We start from the raw sequence: 27,679 nt of genomic DNA, 5'->3' as shown, positions 1-27,679 counted from the left end.
AGATCTTTCATAAACATGTACCGGTAAGGTTTAGTTGCAGAGACTAACAGCTGTACAGCTAAAGCATTTGAAAAATGGTGACTAAAACTAAATTCTGTGAGTACTAACCAATCAGAAATCTTCAGCACTGTAAGCCACACCCCAAATGATCACAAAGTACCACTCCCAAGCGAGGACTTATAAAATAAAGTAAAATAAAGTCTCCTGGAACAAAAGTGAAATTGCATCTCCAGTTGAGCACTTTTGTTCGTATACTTAGATGTATACACATTAATTTTGTACAGAGTAATGTTCACTGCTGTTTCTGCTTTCTGCTCCCTCCCCTTTTGCTACGCAGCAGAGATGGCGATCGTTGACGATAAGAAGTGTCACTTTTCAACCATTTTGAGTACACATCAGGGTACTTACAGTGCACTGCATGTTGCCATAACTGACAGCGTGAACACATTTGCACACTAAACGTACAGGCACAGTGACTGCCAATGTAAAAAGTGCTGATTAACTCAAAACAGTACTTGGTCAAATTCTTCAATCATAGTTTCAGCACTAGTTGTGTCTGTACCTCTCCAGTACTTTTTTGGCACATCCACAGTGTGCTGCACGGGGGCAGCTGAAGTGCTTTTAAGAGATACTGACTGAGCTTTTAGTTAAGCCCTCTGTTGAGCCTTCTGTTTCTTATTTGAAATGGCCAGCAGAGTTGGCCAAAGCACATTTCTCAGTCCTAACTAAGAGTTTTTGACAGCCAAGCTGTACTTTTCATTAGGGAAGCAACGTCAGCTGCCATTTCAACTGACATTTCACATAGTATTGTTAAAAATGTCCAAGTGGGCCAAAATCTTATTGCGGAAAAGAGGATTTTCGAAAAGACAAACCAAATGTGCCTTTGGTTCCTTTCTCCTCGCACTGTATATTATGGTAAGGAAATTGGATGTTACAGTTTGGGGTGTGAGCAGCTTGTGCAAGTAGCGGAGGGGAGCATGTCTTATTTCCATTCCTGATGCAACCAAAAGAAACCTACAATCACAAGTGTCACTGCAAGTTAAGTTCAAACAAACACACACCCGTACACAGAGAGTGACTGACACACACACACACACGCGTGCGCACACACACACACACACACACACACAACCTTACTTTTTAAAGAGCAGGATGGCGATGACGATAGCGATGATCAGGACCACAGCCAGCACTGGGCCCATCACCCACAGCATTTCAGGTTTCTCCATCCCTGTAGCCATGGTGCTTGGCGAGACCTGGATTACGTCAGAGTACGGACTGGCTGAAAATGTCATCTGTAAATTAGAGAGAGAAAAAAAGAAAAACTCATGAGAGGCAGCTTCCTCCATTTAACATAAAGTTAAAAAAGAAGCCCAAACATTGTGGAGAATAGCATTGTTAGCATGCTATAAGGATAATTTCACCCTCCAGTATAGAGTCTTAAGTGAAACACAGCTGTATTCTTCGGCCACAGTTGGACATATTCATAAAATGTGTATAATGTCAAAACCATCATGCTAAAACTAGGGCTTAAAGGCTTTTGGCTAACAGACATTATAAGCTAGTTACTACTCTAATACAGCTTTATTTTCATCTTGTATTTCATATTTATACTTGCTGTTGTAAACCCATAAAATATGACCGACCCTTAACGGTTTTTACTTCAGGTAAATGGAAAACATACAATTTTTGGGTTCCAGATCAGACAGGAAGATTTACATTTTTACTGCTAATGCTCTACTTGCTCTAAATATCAATTATCTTTCAACCTGTAGTTAGTTTCTAGTGAATGGGAATCTAATAACAGGCTCTGTCTTGTCAAGGCAACAGAACAAGTTATTAAGCACCTGACCAAACCCAAAAGACAAACCACAACCGATTTAAACTCGTGTTGTCATTGCATCACGGGAGAGGACACTAATGCAATCAATGATGGAGCAAATGTGAGACGGGAGGATGAGAAAGGTAGAGACGGAAGGGAAGAGGGAGGCAGGGGTGAGTGTGTATGTCCCTCGGTCACAGAGATAAATGGGGGCACAGGAGAGGACTCATCTCTTCTTCATTAGTGTTCACACCGTGACGGAGGGAAGGGGAGGGGGTGGAGGTGATGGGCGAGGGTGCGTTTCCACCGTGGTTGTAAATGAGACATCTCACTACTCCTTCATCTTCGACTGACTGAGATGGGGGGGGGAGTGAGGAGGGGGGAGCAGGGGTGTGTAGAGGCACGGCGTGGTGTTTAAAAAAAAAAAAAAAAGGCAAAAAAAGACAAAAAACGGAACGCAAGTGGAGGAAAACGGTGACAGATGAGAAAGAGAGAGAGGGAGCTGTGAGGCATCTGTCATTAGCGCTCAGCTTGCTTCCTATTGAACAACGACAGGAGACGCAGGTCAGAGATGGAAGGGGTGTGTGAGCGCAGAGGCATGGGTGACTGATTGCAGCCCTCAAAGGGGAATTGGGCTCCCAGCATGCAGCAGGAGTGGCGGGGCAGCAGGCAGCAGTAATCCGGATCATTAGCTGCACAGCGGCCTGCTCTTCGACACACAGGCAGATATTAATTGGAAAGATAAGCTGAGATGAGCTCAAAGAGTCCTGTGCTCTGTCATAGAGTTTGGTTATCGCTCATCCTCTCAGGCAACTGGCGGAAAAACTTAGACCCAGACGTACAGTAACGCAAACAGGAAAGTAAAAATATTCACTTTTTCATGTTCCAGCAGTAGTTTACAGATGCATTGTTGTTCATTTGTCTCACACATACACAACCCACATGAGATGTTCTTTCCCTGTCTGTTCCATTGGGAGGAACTTATTATCGAAGAACAAAGAGACAACCAGGCGGCAGCGGTACACTGGTGATGTGATGACACCACAAGGCTTCCTGTTCCTTCGGGTGTGCCCAAAAGAGGCTGCAGGATGTGGCCCTGCAGGGAATCCTGGGAAAAACTTCTTTTTTTTTTTTACCCCTCCAGTGTAACAAATGACTGCAGCTGTGCTTTCTGAGAAGGATAAGGGGAGAAAGACGGAGAGAGGAGAAGAGGAGAGGAGAAGGCTGGACAAAAAGAGAGAGGGCTTTTTGTCTGTCGGTCACGGCGTAGTACTGCGATCATCCATTTGAACGGCCCTAATATCTGATAAAAGCTCAGTCACGCAGCTCTTAATGCCTCTGCTCTGGCACAGCGGTACCACAATGGAGCGATGGTGTACTGGAGGAATGTGTGAGAGTGAGTCAGTGAGGGACAGAGATGCAGTAAATACGTGTGTGGACCACTCTGAATAAATGTGTAAATATGTGTACAGTTTGTACAAGTGCATGGGTTCATGACTGTTCCAGCACATTTCAACAACTTAAACAAGACTTTGTAAGACCTTTATGACTGATTCTATGGGGGTTTGGCACCAAAAAATAGATTGCTATGGTCTAGAGTTTCGTTTGAGTGGATAAACTTTGGTTTTGCTACATTTCCGACAAAATACTTCGTGGCAAATGAGAACATTCACCCCACAGGTTGGTCAAATGTATCTGAATAGGAGCAAATACAGAATAAAAACAGGAAGAAGATCCTCTGTTCTGAACTAGTGTGTATTTCTTCAAGTTACTGTTGATTGCAAAGCAAATCTGGCAACAAGAGCTGCTTAGGGTAAATTTATGGTGTACACCTGCCACTTGGGTTGGATCATGTTCCCACCACAAATGAAAAGTACTGAGATTAGTTTGGACTAGACCAGACTGGAAAGGACCATCCTTAAGGGTTGCTTGGGTCTAGGTGCAGTAACCATATTCACATCTGACTAAATGATCCAGAAGCTTTTTTTGATTTAACTGTAACTAAAGGTAGAGGTGGGAAAACACCTGATGTGATGCAGATTGCAGGTGTTTGCTGGTGCCTTTTTCCAACTTAATGTTTGTCCGACCTCCTGTGACTCTGTTGCCTTCTGTTTACTTGTGCTTTATCTGTGTGTTTTTATCCAGACCAATGCATCGTCATTTCATTTTGCCTGATGCATGACCTTAAGATTTTTACAGATAAAAAAAAAAAAACACTAAATACAACCAATTCTTTAGAAAATTATATGGATTTCAGATGTTTTAAGAACTCCAAGAACCCCTGTACATGGATGATAACTAGAGTAACTACTCACCATCATCTCCAATTGAGAAATGAAGCCTACTTGAAAAGTCATCAGATTGTTCTGTCCTAATTTGCATATGCATTATGTCATCACATAACTATCAATCATGACTAACTGTGAAGACAGAATCCAAGTACGTCAATGTTTCAAAGTTCTTTGTTACTGATTTAGAACAATAGCAAATGGGAAGCAGAGACTGGTTGTTTAGAACATCCACTCACAGCTTTACACATTTATCTGTCTTCTGATTGGTTGACTAAAGGGGTTGTTTGTCTGTCCTTGAGTCAGTGCAGAGAGCAACAGGCACATTCACTGTTTGTCACTCCACAGAGCCAGTTGAATTGTGCCCTGAAATGTCACAGGATTTGTCACTAGATGCATTTTTGGCAAAACAAAGATGTTAACGAGCTCGCCAATTCTACTGATGAATAGGATGGCAACTAGTGCTGAGAAAGTTGATTTCTGTCAGGAAGAAAGTGACTACAGATGTAAACCTGTAATTGCTGAGTGAAGTATTCATTATTTCCTTAACTTCATAGCTTAATTGCCTAACTCATACATAAATGGATAAAAGTATTGGGACACACTGAATTCAGATGTTTCTTTTCTAACAGGGGTGTGGGATACAAAACAATAACGACAAATGTCATAATATAGTTTTATATTGTGATAAATATCATTGCATTTGTTAGTTTAGTTACCTCCGCCAAGGAGGTTATGTTTTTGCCAGGGTTTGTTTGTTTGTTTGTTTGTTTGTTTGTTTGTCTGTCCGTTAGTGTGCAACATAACTCAAAAAGTTATGGACAGATTTTGATGAAATTTTCAGGGTTTGTTGGAAATGGGATAAGGAAGAAATGATTAAATTTTGGTGGTGATCGGGGGTGGGGGGGCCCACGGGGGGGGGCGCAGACCACAAAATTTCATCAAAATCTGTCCATAACTTTTTGAGTTATGTTGCACACTAACGGACAGACAAACAGACAGACAGACAAACAAACAAACAAACAAACCCTGGCAAAAACATAACCTCCTTGGCGTGGGGGGGCCCACGGGGGGGGCCACTGATCAGCCTTGGCAGAGGTCTGCGCTCTCCGAGTGCTTCTAGTTTAAATTGTTATCTTTGCTTCCAAAATGCCACAAAGATTTTTTTTTTTTACATTTCTCTCAACATTGATTTATTTATTTTTTTAAATCCATGACTATGATTTTAAATGTGCTACCACTAAGTTTTAAAATATTTTTCATGTTGTGACTCTAAATAATAATTTTCTACCACAACTAACCATCTATTTTCTTCACATCTCGCTTACGAAGAAAAATCTCCCTTTAAACTTTAAGAACATATTGATATTATAAACTATAATCGACAAAAATATTGGGACATACCATGGCTACAGTTGTAAGGCGTCCTGTTTATGCTGATTTGACATATAAACAGCAATATTAATAATCAGAGAGATAACAATTTAAACCAAACTAGCCAATGCAATGATATTTATTCCAATATAAACCTATATTATGACAATTTGTCATAATATAGCCATATAATGTATGACTTTGGCAATTATGCTATGAGGCTAACAATTTGTATTTAAATTAGAGGAAAAGATCTTTATGTTGCTGATGAGTATTTTAATCTGGCTACTTCGTCATAAAGTGTAGCAACATATCCACATGTAAAAGGTATTTGATTGTATTGCTTAATGTTCAGCATCTGCCAGTGAAACAAAACATGTGATCATGTGTAAAGAAGGGCGTAAACAAATGTGTGTAAGAATGTTTGCGCGAAGCTATGTGGAACATCAGTTTTCCTGAGCCTTTTCTCAAGCTCGTCTGAGCCTCAAGTTTATGTTTGTCTGGGTCACAGCCGCTGAGAGTGTGTGCACACGATTGTAAGTGTTTGTCTGAGACGGAGTAAGAGAAAGAGAGTGGGTGATGAGACATGGCACAGAGCGAGAAGACACAGAAAGAGACAGACTTGAGCAGAGGTGTTACGGTAGTAGCAGTATATCAACACTGCTATCTGGCCTGTGGGCTATACAACTTCCTGAGTCAGCTGCTGCTCAGTCATCCCCTGAGCTCCGAATCTGCCACACAACGGCACAAGCGCATTTGTTTCAACTTGCTGTTGACCTTGCTAGCGCCTCGTCTCTGCAAAAGTGGCTTAAATGAGCCGGAGGGGTGTGTGTGTGTATGTGTGTGTGTGTGTGTGTGTGTGTGTGTGTGTGCGCCGACAAACAAACATGTAAAGACGCCTCTTGTGAGTCTGCTGTTCAGCTCTGAATCCCCAGGAACCTGAGGAGTCTACACCGTCCTCAGAGAAGACACAGATGGGGAAGGCAAGACAATGACATGGAGACAAAAAAAAAGAGTAAAGTTATGTTCTGTGAGAAGGAGCCTTCATCTTTAACTTTTTAACCGACTGTATTGTGCCTTGTGTGTTAAATGTTGCGTGACACATGTTGGATGTTATATGTATATATGAATGGTTTTTCACAGTATCTTTAATAGAGGTACACCTAAATATCAATGTATGGAAATACAACCACAATAAAGTCTCTTATCTTATCTTATCTTATCTTATCTATGAGGAACAGACTGCAGATGACCTTTCTGCTTCCTATTACAGTTCTTTCTTTTTAGATTGCATTTTTTTCTCTGTTTCAACACCTTTTCTTCTGTTGGACCTCTGAAAAGCAAGTATTAGGTGTCTGAGATGAGGCCTAAAGGTGACAAATTTAGGAATGTTGGACATACTACAATTTAAGTGGTGCTAGTAGTGCACTTAAGGATTTTAGTAGTTCATACTTTAATTTCACCACATCTATTTTACTTGTAAATAAAAAATACTGGAGGATGATGTGTTCCTTCGTGGGTTGAATTAAAATATTCTTTCTTAGGCTAAATATATTATTCCCTCTTGGATATCAGGAAAATGGCTCTTCACAGAATGGAAAAATTGGACAAAAAAATTCCAACTCCATTCATTTTCTTTTTTAAATCCACGTAAAAGTACTGTATGTACTTTACGTATGAAATGTAAATCCATGACTCACTTTTTTTTCATATCAAATGTATAATGTACCTTGAAAGAAATGACTTGGTTTCCTACATCCATGATAACAGACTCTACTATTTACTGATTTCTATGATTTCTACACAGGCAGACACAAAATTCACATATTGAACCTTTAAATCTTTAATTCTATCAGTTTTTTTTTTTAATAACTGATTAGGTAAATGTATGGATTTTGTATTGTGACTGAAATTATTCTACTGTTTGTACTGTTTTAGGGATTGCCTTTTATTTTTATTTCATCACTATTTTAATTTATTTTATTTGGTTTTATTGAAAATGCACCTTTTACCATAACAACCATTTTAAATAAAGGTTAAATGGGTGAAAGAAAGCTGGGTTTTACTTTTTGGCAATAGGTGTTTTTTGCAGGACACGCATAGTAAACAAACATGATGATCTTGTAGACCAGTCTTTCTCAAATGGGTTTATGCGTACCCCTGGGGGTACCTGGAAGAAGTCCAGGGGGTACTTCAATTTTTTTTAATTTTTTTAAAAAATATATTGTTGTTATAAACCCATAAAATCCTGAAATATAAAACACAATAAATACATTCATGTAATAAAATTGACATTAATGGTTTATTTGTCAATCATCTTGTTTAGACTTTGGTACCATTTTAAGAACATTTCTATTTTATATTATTCAAGATGAATTTATTTGAGTAATTAATTACTTTTTGTTAATGAACGGATAATTTATTAATTAATGACCAATTAATTTATTTTTCTTATCAATGAAAGAGGGCACTTTTCAGTTTATATTTTGCACATAAAATTTACAAACAAAAATTTGTTATTTTTAATGTATTACAGTTAAATATATGTTGTTGTTTGTTTACAAAGTTTTGAATATTAAAACAGGCACATTCAGCACAGGATTAATGTTGCCAAAATTTTTCAGTCAAAAATGCTGTAGCAAGAGTTGGCTAAAAAAGTATATTTCAGGGGTATTCCACTGTAAAAAGTTTGAGAACCACTGTTGTAGACTAAGAAGTACTGCTGTAAATTAAACTACCAGCAGTTAATAAAGTAGTTTACAATTTTACAGCGATAATACACTTTCACTTAACGTTTCGAATGCATAACTTGTATTCTTATTGGAGTATTTTCACATATTTCTCTGTTTGCTAAAGTAAAGCATTGGAATATTTCTTGCTCCACTACAGCCTCAGAACAAAGTTGAGTTTCAGCATCTGTTCTCATACCCCATGTGAGGGAAAAAAAAACATCTTGTCTTCATAATTTCCCCTTGATATTGTTTGTCAAAGCTTTTGAAATTTCAAAAGAAGCCAGTCTTTCTACGTTTAGAGTGTTTTGAGCCCAGAGCACCAACAGAATTAATGCTACAAAAGCCAAGTCCTGTAGAGAGTGAGTAGAATATAAATGATCGAGTTGCACACGGGGAAAAAACTGTGGTAAACACATTTGAATGTTCTCCATTTTGGTTCCTCTGTCTTTTTCTTTCTTTCTTTTTCTCTCTCTCTCTCTCAATGTGTGCCACGAGCTCACCTCTCCCTTATCAAAAGAAAAGCACACATTAGCCTGATCTCCTCCTCTTCCTTCGGTTCACTTCGTCTCATCTGAGCTTCACGAGCTGGACGCTACACAAGACGAAAATTTATGCTTCCCTTTTTTCCTCTCTCCAACAACCGCCCCTCTTCTCTGTCTCACATCATACAATATTTCATGCTACCTCCCTCCCTCACTCTCTCCTCGCATTAAATGATACTGTTTATACACACCCAGCATCTATCATCCCATTTCACACTTCCCCCGGCTTGTTTATCTGCCTTGGGTGCTGGGGAGACATGAAGGCGCACTCTTTCTCTCTCGTCTTTCTCTCTCTCAACCCCACTTTGCCTTCCTACCCTCTCTTCTTCTTCTTCTTCTTCTCCTCTCCCTCCCAAACTACTGCTGGCTGCTTGTGGCCATTGATATACGAGGGCTTATTAAACCCTGTCGGTCTTGTTTGATCTACACTGGGGGAGTTTGGGTGGTGCCGAGGAAGTGTAGTGAAGACACAAGTCATTTACTCCAGTACTTGTTGTCTTACTCTCTCGGGTCCGCTGAAGATCCTGCTCGAGGCGGCTTCTACCAACCGCTCGATCTCACTGCGAGCTTTTACAGTCTGTGCGCATTTGTGTTTTGGTACTAAATGTCTGCAAGTGGGGGTCACAAAAACAAACACTGCAATGGTATCAGAGTTTCCCAGGGAGTGCGGCGAGGGGATTTGTGCTGCGATCAATGCCTGCAGCGGCCACCTCAGCATTTAGTATGTTTACAGGCAAACAAGAAGCCAGGTTATTGGAAAGACTTAGGAAATTAAAAGTGTGTTTACACGTACGGCAATTACGGTGGTACAGTAAATCCTGTGCTTTTTCATACTACTGAAGTTGGCATGTTTTAAATGAGTTTCTGATAGTGCCCTGCACCCTGAACAGAGTATTTAGACAGGTCAGTGCGAGGACAGGCTCTGTAGGAGGAAACATTCTGCTCTTGCCATGTTTAGTGAAGTGTTGTACTCGAGTATTTGAACGTTTCCTTTTTCTGCTACTTTCTATTTTCACTTCATCTCAGAGGCAAACATTGTTTTTCATTACATTTGTTTGGTAGCTTTAGTTGTTTCTAGGATGAAAACTTTACACTATGGATAAAAAAGCTTTTAAAATACAATCTATTACAAAACATTAAAGTACTGGCTTCAACCTTTTTGACTTCTTACAAATAGAAAGTATATGGATGTCTGGGTTGTGAACAGCTTCAAGTATTCCTTCTTAACATCTTACATTGTTTCACTTCAGTAAATGTTCAAACCTTCAACCTTGAAATTAATTATCTGACGAGGCCTAGGATTTATCTAATGTTTACATACATCTACGTGTTACATTTACTTTAAAATTAACTTTAATCTGTGCATTTGAGCCTAACCTGTCCTTTAAAACCATCACCTTGAGGGAAACTTCAGTAAAAAGGATAGACTATTTTCACATACTTTAGTAAAGGATCTAAATAACTTTTGTGCCTGATTTTTACATAAAAGTCCACTGTTCAAACACAGAAATTCATTGAGTTAAACTTATTTTTTCAGTTTCCATCAGATTTGGCATGTAATTATTTTAAGTACAATGATGCACCAGTATGAGTGCTGCTTTCCTTTAATCCCTGTCACCCTCACCAGAGACACCTTCTGTCGCTGTACCTTTCTGTCATGCACATGCCTACAGTTAAAATCCTGTTAGAGTTACACAAAACTTTAAATGTTGTTCTTTGGCTGTATTTCTATAAATGCCTCACCCCTGTTGTGGAAACCAGATGTCAAATGTGTGTGAAGTTTAAGAAATTGGGTTAGTGCAGAAAGCCGTCAATAACCAGGTTACTCACGCATAAGTAAACGCGCTGATTGACTCACCATGTAAGTGACGCCAGATTAATATGAGCAATTTAGTTTGAAGGTAGGAGGATGGTGCACACTTTGAGGAGGGGGAGTACACAGAAAAAGACAAATCTCAAGCACCAACCAAGTGTGTCTGGCAGGTGCAGTGAGAGTGTTGTGTGATGAGGGGTTTAAGCATCTCCTTTGAAGTCAAGTGTATCATGGCTGCCCACTATACTCTCCTTCACACCTCCCTCCTCTTCTCAGAGCGCGAGTGGGGGATTATTGGAGTGGGGGGGCTTTGGGGACACTTAAAGCAGCATTTTCAAGGGAATCAGGCCTGCTTTACAGACTCCCTAGGCCCTGTGACCAGACCCTGGTCTCCTTCTTAACTCCAGCTGCACTAATCAATCTCCTCTGCTCTCTTCACGGTGTTGAGAGAGAGAGGAACATGGAGAAGTGGGAAATGAGAGAAAGAAGGAAAGCCGGAGAGTAAAAGGAAAGGAGAGAGAGAAGGGGGAACTAGGTGAAAAGTCTTGGATTTGGTTTAGGACATGAAGGGCTTGCGCTCTCTTTGCCTCTGTGCTCGCCCAGGGCCCAGCTACTGAATATGCATGTTCAGGGGTAGAGGATGAGCACAGAGCAATCGCAGAATCTTGCTCTTCCAGCAGTGAAGTTTACTCCAGACCATCCCACAGAGAGCCCAGATCTCATGTACGGGCTGTTTGACGAGCGCGTGAGGCCTAAGAGTCTTGTATAAGCATTATTAAGGGATCTGCATGGGGGCCCCGCTTGCTGTCCAAATGGAAAGCTAGATCTCTAACGTCATTGTGGACTGATAAGGGAGTTACCAGGACAGGCTGTAGTGACTTTTAAAGGCGGCTGTAGTAACGGGTAAATGGCAGTAAAAAATAAAAAAAACAACTATTTGGTTGCCTGCTGCCATTTTAGAAACGCATGAGGGCCAGCGCATTTAAAGCCTGAGGACGGGTGATAAATTCAAATGTAAAAAGGTGACAGTCACTACATTTATATATACTCTGCTGCCTCAAAAAAACATGTCAAGAGTGAGGAAATCCTCACACACCACCATGTTAAAATGGAAAATTTGCCCAAAAGCTAGAAAACAACAATTAATTTCCCTGTTCATTACAACTGTACAAAGGGTGAATTTCTATATAACTCACCTGTTTACATTGCCTTATCAGGTAATCTCTTAATTAAACCAACTAAATTGTCCTTTTTTCTATTAAACAACATTTATCATGTAGCTTAAAATACTTAGTGGCATTTAATATAACAGTTTTAGTGACAGAAATGCTAAACTTGAGGCCTCAGTAGTTTTAACTGGTACAACATTTGCTTTCATACAGTATGTTTTTTATGTCAAAGACCCAGAAAAGAACTGGGACAATGTAATTTCTCAAGGACCTTTAGTTACAGCCTCGGGTCATGGTTAAGAATGTCTGATGCTTAATCAATAACTTGTGTGTGCACATCTCTTACATATTTATCACTGGAGTCTTGCTGTTCATCTCGGAGCGCAGCCAAGACAAAGCACAGATAATCCTGCTGACTAGTTAGGGGCTTGTTGTAGAAGCCGTTGTATGTTTTCTCATCGCCCAGGGTGAAGGAAGTCGGCAGTGAGGCCAGCTTGGCGGCGATGTAAGGCTTAGAGGAGTCCAGGTGACGACGACGTCTCAGTACGGGTCCATCATTTGACTTCAGCAGCTGTGGAAAATGCAGAAGGGTCAAGGTTAGGCTGAAGTCTAGCAACAAGGTATTAAGGAAAAAAATATTTGTCTTGACACCAATTGCAAAGGACAATGGAACAAGCGAAATATGTTGAACTCCTGAAACCTCCAAAAACTGTTTGCATACAAACCACATGTCCAGGTCCAATTATTATGCTTCCAAATAAAAGATAATGATTTCTCATGGCTAAATGCCCTTTGCTGAGTGATATAACTTTGCAAACAATGCAGCTAAGCCACGAAGTGAGCAATTAGTGCTTGCTCCTGCATACAATCTCAGCATGACTGCCAGCCTGTTAATAAATGAGCAGGCGCATACAGCACTGCGGCATTGTGTTTCAGCAGCATTTTGTTTTCTGTCAGTGATGTCTCTGTGCTGCTCCAGATGTAGCTTTATTAAATCATTATGTCGGAGGGAGGAGACAATGGCCTGCTCAGTGTTTAATGACTCAGGGAGTCCCAACCCGCCTCTTCTCTTGGTCTGTTCTGTTATTTCTACTGGGAGCTTGAACAATAGCTATCCTACCCAACGAGCCTCACAGTTTACTTAAAAATGATGCTATTAATATTTAGGCGTGTCATTTAACTTAAATTCCCTTGTGGAGAAGGACAACGTTTGTTCAATAGAATAATAAAATGGTTATAAATCTTTATTCTCATTTGAATACCTTACGCAAGACTTTGTTTCGACTTGCAGAACCCTTAGAAAAGCACTATGTGAAAACACAAGGTGTGGGAACAGGAGGTTGTAGCAGCTGCTCTATAGACCACTGTCTGATAAACAACAAATCACAAGTAGGGTGAATAAACAGTACCTGTTTACATCTGAACTTATGAAAAGGATACTGTAACCATTTTGTGTAAATTTACATTATGGTTTTTAAGAGGATCTTTTTCAAACAATTTTCTAAAGCAACGTTTTAAAAAATAAATTTCTGCTTTGTAAATCACAAAATTTAATGTAACACCAAACGTTTTTCCAAGTACTGTGCATGGGTTTAGATTGACACAGTTCCACCCCTCTCTCATGGCAATTTTAGGAAGCAGAGAGGTCCTATCATTTAGATAAATATGATCAAAAGACAGAAAATCACCTTTAAGGTCACTAACAGACATCAATTTTCTTCAAATAAGCATATCACATTTTTTGGGTGTTATTGCAGGAAATGTAGTTTTTATGCAGGTAAAACGGCTCAGACGTACGCTAGCTAAGGTGCTGACGAGCAGCTTTGAGATTAACTCCAAATGACCTAAAAACTGACACTGCTGAAACAATCAGAACTGAATCTACTCAACATGCAGCCACAAGGCACAGATTTCCCAAATGACAAAAAACTGCTAAGTGATCATTTTATATGAAATGGCTATACTGCTATCTGAAATAGTATTTTGGGTCCACTAAAAGTGATATCAAATGATGAACATTTGATATTTGCATATGTAATTGCTGTTTACATGTGCTGTTGTGTGAGAGCAGCTTGTACCACCTTGTATATAGTTGGATTTTTAAACATCAGCAGTAATTGGTTAGGAGTTCAGATTAGTCTCAGTTGACTAAAATGTTTGTTTCAGCAGATGGATAGTGTCTGTGGACCTGGCATCCAGTCTGGACAGTCCCCACCTGCCTGAGTGAGACATTGTTTAAAGTGTCTCTGCCCGGTCACCGCCCCTCCCCGGGCCCAGGAGGGTAGAGCTAATTAGTTACAACCAGCAACTTCCTGCCCAGTTGGAATGAGGAGATGCTATCAGCAACCTCTGACCTGGCGCATTAGCCAATCAGCCACCGTCTGGCACTCACCTCGTCCAGGTCCATCTCGTCTGGATTCTTCCACCTACGCGTCGACGGGGACACCGGCACCACCACGATGTAGTACCACCTGGCAAGGAAAACAAAGCCTGTGTTAAGACAGACCGATGCACACTGAGATCAAAGCAGGCAAAACACATTAATAACACAGTGAAAACATTTAGGAAGGGACACTTTCACTGTGAGCCAGCCTGCGCTATATTCAAGACTTAAGTGCTGCACAAATGCATGTGACCAAGGTCGAACAACAGCAGATTGCCACTGCATTCTCCAATTAATGGCTAATCACTAAGAACATCTGCCATGTAGACTGGAGCAAACACCGTCCCAGTGAGAGGAGCCTTCAGCTAATAGAGATCCCCATAGGATTCTTTAGGTTAATAGAACAGTTATACGACACTCTTGTGTGTGTGCACTTTTACTGCTATCATTTTAAAGACTAAAATAGAGTCGAGAAAGAAAGACATTAGAAAGGCATTCACAAGTTTAGGGTCAAACTAAGGAGTAATGAATGGAGGAAGATGTGTGTATGAGAGTACACAATGTACAAACATCTGTGTTTGTGTTTATTTATGTGTTGTCTCCCTCATGTTCTTGCCCAGTCTGTCTTCTCTCAGCTCAAAGTTTTCCCCCCACTGCGGCATTCAAACGCTGGTAAAATCAGCTGCTGCTGACAGTGAAAGCAGCTGCTTTTCTCGCCTTCCTCTCCTGGCCTCGACTGTGATTCAACAGTCAGTCAAGTCTCAAAGTGGGAGAAGACGTGTATAACAAGATCCCTCAGCCTCCACCCTTCTCACACACGCATCTACAGACACACACACACACCTTCACACTCCCATCCCCAATCACCTGAGCTCTTTGCCTGTCAATCTGTGCTGGAGCTCGGCCAGCCCTTCCAACCCTGTAATCTTTTTACCAATCATCCTGGTACACTCCCCCTCCACTCCTGCATCTGTATGTACGTGTGTGTCTAAAAGAATGGCTTTAGCAGATAGGGTCAGCACTATTTCTGCCCCAACAATTTGAGTCAAAAGATAATACGGCTTGACCTGATGTTAAAAGTCACGATTATCATCAGCTGCTGTGTCATAAAGTTGGCTGAGTGCAAAAGTTGCAGCTTTAAGTTTGAAAATAGGGTTGTATTGATCAGATACAAGTGCGCCACTGCTCTTGGACTGGCTGCTGAGGTCTTAGAGTTGCAGATAGAACACCACAGCTTCCCACTGCCAAAGACTGTTAAAGGGTGCCTGTAGTGAATTTTCATTACTAGTCATTTCAAAAGATCACGTATAATGCTACCGGTTCTATCAGGTAACTTATGATACAGCTCTTTGTAAAGTACGTGCAAGTACTAAGTCACTGCTCCGTCAGTCAGTTATGGTCAGCAACATGTTGCCTCCTTCATGAGCTGTTTCAGCACCGGCAGTGACGAAGCCTTGTTGTGTTGTCTGATTACCTGGGCTGCAATGGACTGGTCACTGACCCTGTGCAGCAAACGCCAGTCTAAGATGACACATTATCGGCCAGTGCTGGGCCATGTCTCTAGGACAATGGCAGAGTGCAAAGAGACTGTACAAACAACAAGCGCAACACCGTGCTTTCCACTCAATCTCGTTCAATGACTGCTTCTTGTTTACTCGCACTGATCACTTGGAAACAATGAAGCAGTGTTTCATCTACAAATTGGTCTGAGTGAGTCCTGGACTCAGCTCACCAAAGAAGACTGAGTCCTTCTGCTTTTCTGATTTTTTTGTTGAGCCCCATTGCTATACTATTGAGTCCCAAAATAAAACTTTAATTTCAAAAAGTACATTGTTTGTTTCATCATTTTCATTTTCACAAACACAATCATATTTTCCTGAACTGTTTAAATAAACAAACGTAAATATTCTGAAAGAATGATGACTTTAAAACATGTCAGGGTGATATGATCCAGACTGGGCAGTGATGGCACTCTTGGTGAGTGATAGACAAATTACAACAGTGTCATATGGTCCAGTTACTGTGGAGGTCAGTCACTGGATTTCTTTTTAATTTCCTTCAGTTTTCCTCCTCTCCTTTTGGTTTTTCCATGTGTTAAGTGCCTTTGTAAAGTTGAAGCTCACTCATTTGGGCCACATTTTAACTGGCATGAGTTTGTTCTGAGTATCTATATTGAGACGGTTTCTCTGCCAGGTGAGGATCTGAAGCAGCGGGGCCGAGGAGGGGTTATTACTAGCACAAGATCCGTGACCATCAAAACAGACCAGTTCACTGGCAGTTGTACAGCCTGAGCTGGAAAGATCCTTATCAAACAAAAGAAAGAGAAAGAGAAAGATGTATGGGACGGAGGTACACCCGGACTGCACTACTCACCACGTACTAAATGTCTGGCTAATAGGAAAATGCAAACAGACATTTTTATTGACCGCTTGTGGGGAAAAAAACTATCATAAATTTTGTTTTATCTTTAAGTCATTCGTTCACATTTTTTTGCATCCTTTTCTAATTTTATGCGTCTAGGACACAGGGGTAGATGAAATACTGTGAGGGTACGTCACTTTCAGTCGGCAGTGGCTGCTCCCCATAGGTTCTGCCCCCATGCATAATTCACATAATAAAAAGGTCCAGTGTGGTGCATTTATTGGAATTTTTAACTGAATTTGTGTCTCTCTTGCTTATAAGTAATACACAAAGCACAATTAATGTCGTAACCATGACCAGTACAGTTACATTTTAAAGGGTCTCAGGGTCACAAATGAAACCCAACTGCACATAATTTAATATGTCATGTAGTTCACTGCAGGTTTTTCTACTGTTTATACAATGTCCATCAAAACAAATGAAAAACAAATTGTGATGGATTCAGGGATGTCACAGAATAATGACTGCTTTTCTTTTGCACAGTTTCACAAATACATGTAAAAACTCTTTTGTCCAAGTCAAGGATTAAACCGTCCTAGTGCCACACCGACTACGTTTACATACATATAATGTTCAGTTTTCCACCGTTATTCCAATAATATTCCTACTAAGCTGATTATGTAGTTAATGAAAATGAATATACCACTAATATTCCTGTTTATATGTAGCTATGCATACGCCAATGAACATAAAACACCCCTATGATATAAGTCCTACCACGACACAGCCTCCTCTTTCATTCCTTCATCTGCCCTCTTGAACAGGTCAGTGTTGAAAAATTTGGAATAACCAAAATCCTCTTAATATCCAAGTCTTTCATAATGTTTAAAAGTAGGTGTATTCCTCCTTCTTGCCAGAAATTTGGGCTTTTCTTTTGGACACATATCAAGTTTTTCAAAATATTGGCTTGTGTACAACACACTGTAGACAGGCAAGAGGCTAAAACATGTATTATGAATGAGCTGTATACATGTCCTAAAAAGCTCTTAAAACTTGAGTCATACTGGCTTATCCCACATGTATTAATAACAAAACACTCAATCTGGAAAACTCTGCATATACAAACAAAACATGCTGTTTACATGACCCATATCAAATGCAGACTACTGTCATATTTGGAATAATGTGGAACATTAATATGCATGTACACATAATCACTGTGTTTAGTCATGAAATAATGGTGTTGTATACACACTAACTCCCTCTTTAGCGTTTGCACAGGCTGTGGTGATCCCTGATGGATATCTTAGTCACTACACAATAGAATCAAGCACAAATGAAGCTATTAGCCTTTATTCTAATTCAGTAGTCATTTAATTGTGGATTTGTGCCCCAAGTCAGAGCTAGCGTGTGTGTTTAGTCCCATGTGTGTAATTACTGACCTGATACGAGTGTTGGTCTGGACCTTGGGCAGGTTTATGGTCATTTTGCCACCCGTAGCCTGATGTGGATTGTTAATGGGTTTGGTCTTGATCAGGTCAGGGGCAGTGCGGATGGACACCTGCTGCTGTAGACCCCCGGCAATGTTTCCCCTGCTTGTCAGCACAAAAGAGTAATCCGTGTCTGGCTGCAGCTGTGTGATTAGCTTCCTCTTTAGGATTCCTTGTACTTCCACACTTTGCTGGTTGTACAAAATCTGTGCACAAAGTGAAACATGTTGTTATGTCAAAAGAAAGCATGGACTGTGAGCTACACACAACATGTCTAAACATCACAGATATCTTGGAAAAACATATACAACCATTAATTTGTACATCGAATTGTCTCTGGGTATCAAAACCTCATGGGAGGGAAATAGTAGGATTATCATTGTGACAGATTATCACACCTCATAAATTAACATGACTATAGCTATTTATATTAGTTGCTGTAAATAGGGAAAGTCCAAACATATAGTAACACTTCTGCGAATGTGTTAATGAGCTCTATAGTGTATTTTAAAGTATAATACATGTTATATGTGTGGATTCTTCCTGCCACCAGTATTAAAAATATTATCTTGTCATGTGACAGAAGATTCACACCTTACCTATTAAACATATGCTTCTGTGGAATAAGCAATGACAACCTCTGGTCAGACACAGTCAGCTAACGCAATGTTAAAATTCCAAATGAGACCATCGATTTCATTACCTCTATATTTTAGACATTCTTCACAAATGCAGGGAAAAAAATGAACTTTTTTGTTTTTGAAGTCTCAGAAAAATAAATAAAGTTACTTTCTGGCAAGTTGTGGTTAGCTCAGGACCTAGGTATGATTCACTAATGTAAGCTGCTGTTTAGCTAGTTAGATGGTACAATCGAGAAAAAAAAAAGGTTGTTAAATCTTCCATTTTATAATGAGTAAAACAAAACATGACGCTACATTACTTATTTCAGACAAACAAAGCTGTACCTTGCTGATGTAGGGTAGTAGATGCATATGCATAGAACAAATGAGGTTTTCTTGTTCTCTCATTGGGTAGTGATAACAGTAACAGATTTTTGTACATTTATGAGATTAAGCTTTTACTGTGTCGTGAATATGTTAGCAATACTAACACTCATGTAATAATATTAACAATATGCGCATGCCAACAGGGAATAATTGCATTACAATATATGGCTTATAGACCATTGAAAAACAAATCTAGAATCTTTATTTAAGATTCATTCATTACTATGAATTTTTTGGTTAAATGTATGGGGTTCTTTTAGTACTCTTTCGTTAGCTTCAATTTTTTTAATCTTTATTTATAGAGCTTTTCAAACATTTATAGAACTTTTCAAAACTTAACAAATATAACACTTAGAATTTCAAGTGATGTGTTCATAATACAAAAATTGACACCTGACACGATAAACAAACAGAACCTATATATATAATATAAAAAAAAAATAAAAAATTTAAAAAAAGGCAATACAAACAAAACACACATAACAAGACTGTCAAGACAGTGCATTCTGATACATTTAAGGAAAGATAATAAATAAATAAATAAGCAAACAAGTCAATCACAATATAAAAAACTTAAATGTATTTACAGTTCCAGGCCAGGTAATATATTCACATAGGGTAAAACAGTCTCCCATATTTTGTTAAATTTGTTGACAGAGTTATTTAGGGTGCACCAAATTTTTTTCCAAATTAGCTTCACGTTTTACTGGAACTTACCTTAAAAGGTGCTTGGGATTTGTAGTTTTGTGGCAAATCCCAGGTGAGGAGGACAGATGTTTTCATGATAGCTTTGACACCAAAGTTTAGCGTGGGAAAATCTAGGATGGGAAAACACTCAGATTAATATCTTGAAACATCTTGCATACCAGAGAGTGTAATCTCTGTGTGTAATTCAATTTCATACTTTTGTACAGCAAGTAGCTCCCCCTTCAAGTAAAAAACATGAACTCATTCCTTAGGACCAAACATCAACAATCTCATTCACGCTTGGTTACAGAGCACATAAAAATAGCCCTCATCTCCCTAAGCCTGTTCCATTTATTACACTATGTTAACGGCAAGACGAATGCAACAGGCCGAGATCTGTGCGATTACCCAGAAATGCATATGGCAGTGGGAGTGGCAACATGTGGATTGTAATAGGCATCACGCGTTAAAGGTTATAAATAGGAAACATCACATTTATAAGATTATAAAATGCATGAGGAGGCACATGTGGGGTTTAGATGTGTGTGCAGTAGGAGGGAGGATGGGGAGGCATGGTAATGTGGCTGTAATGTGTAATGAGATTAGCGTTACTCTATAAATCAATAAACACATGCAGTACTGTATGGAGTAGTACATGAGGGACACGTAACGCTGATAAAGACAGAAAAAGAGTCCGTTAGAGTTAAAACATAAGCCACTGATACAGCAATCATGTGTGTCAAGGTGTCTGCAGGCTACAGTCGCTGAAGTTTAATGCTTTAAAGGCTTTTCAAGACAGTTATTTACCAACTATAATGCTAAGTCTTTTCCTTATTCAAGCTCTGCACGTAAATATGAAGGTAAAAAGTCTCCAAATGGTACTGTGCAGAGGAAGGTTTTATGGTTATTATGGTTTGGTAACAGGTAAGTACAAGCACAAACTGAAGAGACAAGTTCAGTAACAAGTTTTTACCTCCCATAAGTCGTTTTGTCAAAGCACCTTAAGATGAAACAATTAATAAGACGCTTAATTTACATTGATTTAGATAGACAGATATTCCTCTGTTGACTTAAGTTATGTTAACAAACAATGCTATGTAATGTATGTACGTTATATAAAGAAATCTGAACAGTGAGTATCTAATGTGGATTGTTTTCTAGGCTTTTGTCAAAAGTAACGTCTTTTTCTGAAAAAAATTGCGGTGTTTTTCACATAAAATCATTAAACATTCACTTTCATGTGTTTTAACATGTTTATCATTCTAATGTGTACAAGTTAACCTCCTGAGACCCAGGAAAGTAAAGGGTTTGGCTGTATTAAATTAAATAATTGATTTAATGATGCAACACTTTTTTCAGAGAGATTTTTTTTTTAATGGAATGACCTTTGTAGTGAACAGCGTGTTTATTTATTTATTTATTTTTTCAAGTAAAGATGTGAAACTCTTGTCCCCTACAGAGGACAAAAATGCAATGCTGGGTATAATCCATATATATTTTCTTAAAAAATTCAATCGTTTTAGTTAGCGAAGTACACAAAGTGTTAACAGCTTTCTTTGTTTAATATGTTAATGATAATTTATTGACACCAATGTAGAAAAAAAATATCAATTTATTTTAAAACCTTTAATCCAGCACATAACCAAGGCTGCACCCAAACCCTCTAAAACTTGGGGGAGTATGTTTAAAGCTTTGGAACATCAGAAGTATGGATTTAAATCCAAGACTCAATTTGCAAAAAGAAGTTAAAAGAAAAAGTTTGTGGTGAATTAGACCTCACAACTATAAACAATGACTTCTTTGCCTTTAAAGAACCTGTTGACGTCTCGTGTGCGTGCTCATATGTTTTGGGAAAGCCTGTGTGTAGATGATGATGATGATGATAAAACAAGGCACCTATGTTTACATGTGGATGCAATGAATCCTGATGTTGTGTTTTCAGCTCAAACATCCCTGCTGTTTTTATGTAGGAATGGCAGTCATGTGTGTAGCTCTCCTACCAATGGACATGGTCCTACTCTGGATGCTGGGGCTGAGGGGTCCCCCGCCCTTGCTGGTGAATGCCTGCACCCGGATGTCGTAGGTGGTGTCAGGCTTAAGGCTGTGGATGGTCATGTGCGTGTCGGAGGTGCGGTTTGTGCTGTTCTGCTGGCTGTTGATGTCTCTGTACACCACCACGTAGTATATGATCTTTCCATTCCTTTCGGACACAACGGGTGGCTGCCACGTCAGCTGGGTGCTGGACTGAGTTAGTCCTGTTACTTGCAGCTGGAGTGGGTATCCAGAGGGAACGTCTTCCGGGGTGCTGATCTCCTTTACGTAGGCCTCGCCGATGCCTGCGCGGTTACGTGCGCTGAGGCGAAAGACATAGGTGGCTCCTTTGTGCAGGTTGGTCACCGTGTAGTGGTCGTCAGTCTTCCTCAGCTCTCGTGAAGTGTAGGAGTCCTCGTCAACGCGCTTGTACTGCAGTTGGTATCCAATCAACTCCCCCACCATTTCTTTAGGAGGCTGCCACTGAATCAGAGCTGTGTTGCCCATGGTGGTGCTAATCATCATAGTGGGTCTACCTGGCACTGAAAAAACAATGTGGAAGATATTGGGTTATTAATGTTATAAAAAACACACTTAAGGGAAACTTCTGGTTATGGCAGCCATGTGAAAAGACACGCGTTTCACTGCTCTGCTGTGTTATAGTTCTACAACAATACTCTTTTCTGCCATAAGTTACAGAGAGAAAGTACGCACGTAAGCAAGATCATGCCTAACGCACCAACACCCAGCCAAGAAACGAGTGGAAAATCAAAACAGTCCAAGTTAACCAGTGTTCCGTGGCAATGTGCAAGAAGCTAATGCTAATGCTAATGCTAACACTACAGAAATGGCAATGGCAGATGGAGGAAAAGAATCTGATGGTAGCAGCGTGGGCAAATTACTGACTGTGCTTACATCCATGAAAATGGACTTTTCCTTAAGATTTGACGAAATTATGAGGGCAACATTAAACACGAAGAAAGATATTAATGATTGCGCAGAATAAGCGGGGCAAATGGAACTGCACATATCTAATACTGAAGACAGGATCGAAACGTAACGAGCTGAAGCAGACCCACTCGAATCCAAGGAGAAAGCTCTGGTGGAAAAAAACACTTAAGGGTTCAACAGCTAATATTCACTAATGCTTGTGTGCTCATGTGTAGTTTGTACTGGAACCTGTTTTCTGCTGGTATTGTGGTCGTCGGCTAACTCTAAGAGATCACAACCTTCTCAGTTTCCTACATGGGTACTTCTATGAAACTGGGTACACTTTGGTACCTGGGACTTTGCCAGCTTTTTAGACCCAGTAATAAAAAGAGAAATTCAGACATATTTCCCCACAGGATGTACCTAATGATGACCTCAGATAAATGCCAAAAAAAATTATACTCTTGATCTGAGCCATCCCAAAATTAATGAATATTTAGTAAAATATTGGGACTAAAAATAGGACCAAAATTGGGACAGGAAAAGTTACCTACAGGGGTTGGACAAAATAATGGAAACACCTTCTATGATGCCACAATGTTAGGTGTTTCCATTATTTTGTCCAACCCCTGTAGGTGTCAGTGCGTTTTATCTGGAAAACATGGCTTGAAATGGTCTTATATAGCGCTATAAATAAAGACACTTAAATTTGATGATCCGAGTGGTTTTTCTAATCCAGACATCCAGGTTTTTCATGAATCTCAGTCTCATTCCAGGTTTTGTATGTAACCTATCATGTCCACTTGTGTTACATACAGAACCTGCCCAGTTAAATGCACATAAATCGCAAATGATTTTGCAACAGCGGTCATTTTTGTGAAACACTCTGTCTTGCATAATTAGTTCGATTCCCAAACTGCACTTGTGGGAGAATAAAGAGATATTAAAAAAAATAGTAGCGCATAATTTTTGTATTAAATATAATGTAAAATAATATAAAAATGTGTTTTTTTCTGAAAAATTGTTTCTCTTCTATCTCAGTAAATATTTATTTTTCAAATAGACCCAAAGTGCTTCCAAACTTGCTTCATAACATTAGTCTACATCTGGTTTGAATTTTTATTCCCCATGTCCTGTTGTTAGGTACCAGTTTCATAGAAGCACCAACATCCATGTCAACAAATGGCCAGCTCTCAAGTCAACGCAGATTCCAACACAAACTTCACAAAAACACAGAAGCAATCAAATATACAGAAACCTTAAATATCTGGACATGCACAGACTCAGAGACTGAAAACTGTCCAATAAACCCTTTCTACATGGAGTGGACAATGTCAGAAAAAGATGACATAACAGTTTGAATTGCAGTCTTCCCTCCCTCTCAGTGTTAAAATGTTGAGTAGGTACAGATTAGAAACAGCTGTTGTGAGTGTGACAGTCACCTCTCTCCTGTGTTTGCTCTCTTGGTCGTGCTTTATCAACTTCTCAAACACCTTGCTCAGCAACAGCTGTTTAGTTTCAGAGGCAGGTCGTTGTGCACCCTTCTACTGCTAGCCATTGCTAGACTTCTAAAGTGGCACAGATCTATATTAGAAAATGCCCTTTTAGTTAGGAAATATGAGCGGTAAGACAAAATATCAATACTTCACCAAAATAAGTGATCATGGCTATGTGGAAGATCCATCATGCTACAACATATTTAAATCACCACTTTCTACCTCCAGGCAGCTCAAATGGAGCATGTAAGGTTCATGTCTTCTATTGGAGTCTATTTGTATGGTATGTGCCTCATGTCAAGCACATGTATGTTTACACTGTTATATTTGCACATTTTTTTAAACTACTCTAATTTGCACATATCTCTATTGCATGCTATTTTAAATTTTTTCTAATATGCTGCATGTCTGTACTTTATTGTGTTATTAGTTGTAAGCGCACTGTCGCTGGCAGAGACCACCAGCAATTTTGTTGCACAACCAGTGGAATAACAATAAAGCCTATTCTATTCTTCATTCATTCATTTTCTGAACCCACTTTATCCTCACTAGGGTCATGGGGTCGCTGGAGCCTATCCCAGCTACTTATGGGCGAAGGCGGAGTACACCCTGGACATGTCGCCAGTTCATCGCAGGGCTGACATGTAGAGACAAACAATCACTCTCACATTCACACATATGGACAATTTTAGATTAACCGATTAACCTATCAGTTCTATTCTATTCTAACCAATATACACTCATGAATAGAGCAGACTCAGGTTATCACTTTTAAGCCCTACAGACATTAACACAGTATGTATTGTTAACAGATACAATGTTTAACCTGATAAAAGTGACTCCCACCTGCTCCAGTCGTAGTGATGACTTTAGCTTTGCTCCGAGCTCCATCTCCCTTGGTGGTGTACGCTGCCACAGTAACAGAGTAAGTGGTTTCAGACTGCAGTCCACCGATGATGGCCTCCTGTAAAATGCAAACATCAGAAAAGATGAAAAGTTAAAAAGCAAGCACTGAGCCTGAGAAAGTCAGGGGTTAAAAAAAAAAAAAAAAAAAAAAGTAAACCCTTTTCACACAAGCTCCTATCCCCACACAAACACACACCTCCAAAAGAAACATCCTAAAATTAAAACACCCTTCTCTATTCACATGGAGGGTCTTCATGAATTAGCCTAAAAAATGAAATCTTTAAAGTGTTTAACAAAGAAAAGTTCTGAAGGCACACACAGGACCAGGAACTTTTCTTACTCCCGAAAAACTCCTGTGCCCAAATGTAAGACAACATACTGAACCCATTAACCAACCAACTGAACCAGAACATCACCACCAGTGTGTCAGTGTTCATGCCTGCTGCATGGATAAGCAGGGTGTTATAGCCACAGGGGTTTACGACTGTCACTGCACTGGAGTGTGCAAAAGCCCACACAGTGGTGTCTTCATTACAGTAGGACATAATTAAAACCACAGACATTTTAATGACTTCTGATTATTTTGCTTTCATTTTTGCTATTAATAAATTCCAATGCATGTCAGGCTGAAAGTTTAAACACAAACACACTGAGGTGGTTGAACAAATGTGGTGGTTGAACAAACAGAAACAGCACACAACTGTTATTGGTAACCTGCTGCAGTGCTGGCACTCACTTCACCAGCCTGCATCAGTCTGAAATAAAAACACACCCACACACACCAAAATTAATCACTCTGAGCTCCAACAAAGCCTATTTGCAAACACACACGTATACTCACCCACATATACAGTAAGTCTCTACTGTACATAAACAGAATGACACATGCACATAGAGACACACACTAAATGTGCACAAATAAACGCACGCAATGATACAATCAGACATGAACACACAGTTGATGCAAAGAACAAATGAGCGCCTGCGGGTTGAGCACACATGCTGCCGTTGTGTGTTTCAGTCTGGGGCCACTCAGAGGACGATAACGCCGATGCCTGTGAGCCTTCCTGCCGGAACTCCTCACAAACTTCCCGTGCTCTCGCAATATTATACGACTTTGCCTAATGCTGTTTCTCTAACTAATGAACTTTTAATTTCCTAACCATAGAAGAGCATTTAACAGTCTATATAAGCCAGCCCTGTTTGACAATGCTTTTTACAACCCCTTTCTTTAAGGGACATTTGGTACTCCCATGCAAGCCTTTTAAGAGAGACAGGGGAGAAAATCCCAAATTACTGTATCATAAAACCGTTTTAACTTTATGGAGAAAGTCTCATTACTTTAATCATGCAAAATGGCTTTAACAGTCTCAGCAGTAGCAGCCACAGAGATCTTTCTCTTTTTCAGGCAAGGTCGAATTGGGTCTAGTAACACTTTTAAAACTCAGCAGAAAATAGAAAAAAGCAAGGCTTCAAAGTTTCCTTCAGAGTAAATGCTTAGAGCAGCACCAAAGGGTATTATAGAGATTATCAAGTTGACTAGTTATAGAAATGGATTCCTCTCTACAATCCCTCCTACAGCGCTATCCTCACTGTAGAAAACTGACTCATAATAATTAACGAATTAGTGAAATCTTGTTTTGATGGAGAAAGGGATACAATATCCTCTCTTTCTTTGCTTTTGCAACAAAAGCCATAAACATCTGTAAAAATTGACTCTCTATGGGTCAAAAACACATGATAACAGTTTTCCTGCTGACATCTGTCTATGGCTAGTCACACTACATTAGTTACCTGGCACACAGACTGTTATCATCTAAACATGGCTGCAAAAGAAATAATAAAGATGCCTGAGCAGCTGTCTTGTTCTGACAGTGTCTAGCTCTGTGTCTGTCAGGTGTTAATCAACACATTAAGTGGAAAGAGAGAGAAGACAGCACTGACTCATACCATGTGGGTGTAGCTGGAAGAATGTGACCATGTGTGCTTGTGCACAATCACATTTTTGTTCTGTTATTTAAGTCCCCATAAATTAAATTTGATGTTTATGTATTTACTGATATTTCTTGTGTTACACAGCACCTGTAAATCAGTACCTCACTCAGCTATGATATAAATGCCCTTCTGTAGGTATTCTTACATCGTTAGTCTCATAGCATCATTGCCTAACTCATAAACATATGCTCAAAAGTATCAGGATATGTTGAAATCAGGCGTTTCTTTTCTAACAGGGGTCTGGGATACAAAACAATAATGACAAATGTCATGATATAGTTTTATACTGGGATAAATATAACATTGATTATTATCATTGATGTTTATATCTCAAATCAGCATTAACAAGACATCTTACAGCTGTTGACATGACATGTCCCAATATTTTTGACCATATAGTTAATAAACATCAATATTTCCTTTTTAAGTTAAATGGGAGATTTTTCTTCCTCATTGAGATGTGAAGAAAGTAGATGGTTAGTTGTGGCAGAAAATTATTACTTAGTCACAGAAATTTTGAAGTAGAACATTTAAAATCATTGTCATGGATAAAAAATAAAAATAAAAAAAAAATCAACGTTGAGAGAAAATCAGTAAAAACCATCTCTCAAGCATTTTGGAAGCACAGATAACAATTTAAACCAAACTAACCA

At 39.4% G+C, this 27,679-nt stretch overlaps 1 protein-coding gene across 1 annotated transcript in view; it reads right to left on the bottom strand.

Annotated features, from left to right (window-relative positions):
- The window catches only part of LOC115436593 (receptor-type tyrosine-protein phosphatase F-like), a 256,047-nt gene that overhangs the window by 44,723 nt on the left and 183,645 nt on the right, over positions 1-27,679 (bottom strand). Inside the window, 7 exon segments of the mRNA XM_030159483.1 lie at positions 1,138-1,295; positions 12,087-12,311; positions 14,133-14,211; positions 17,927-18,180; positions 19,699-19,799; positions 21,669-22,241; positions 24,972-25,089. Of these exon segments, the coding sequence (XP_030015343.1) occupies positions 1,138-1,295; positions 12,087-12,311; positions 14,133-14,211; positions 17,927-18,180; positions 19,699-19,799; positions 21,669-22,241; positions 24,972-25,089 (1,508 nt within the window).

Source organism: Sphaeramia orbicularis, chromosome 17 (genome assembly GCF_902148855.1).
Source record: "Sphaeramia orbicularis chromosome 17, fSphaOr1.1, whole genome shotgun sequence".
NCBI lineage: Eukaryota > Metazoa > Chordata > Actinopteri > Kurtiformes > Apogonidae > Sphaeramia > Sphaeramia orbicularis.
The sequence above is the reverse complement of the archived record's forward strand: the minus strand, read 5'-3'. Positions and strand labels throughout refer to the sequence as shown.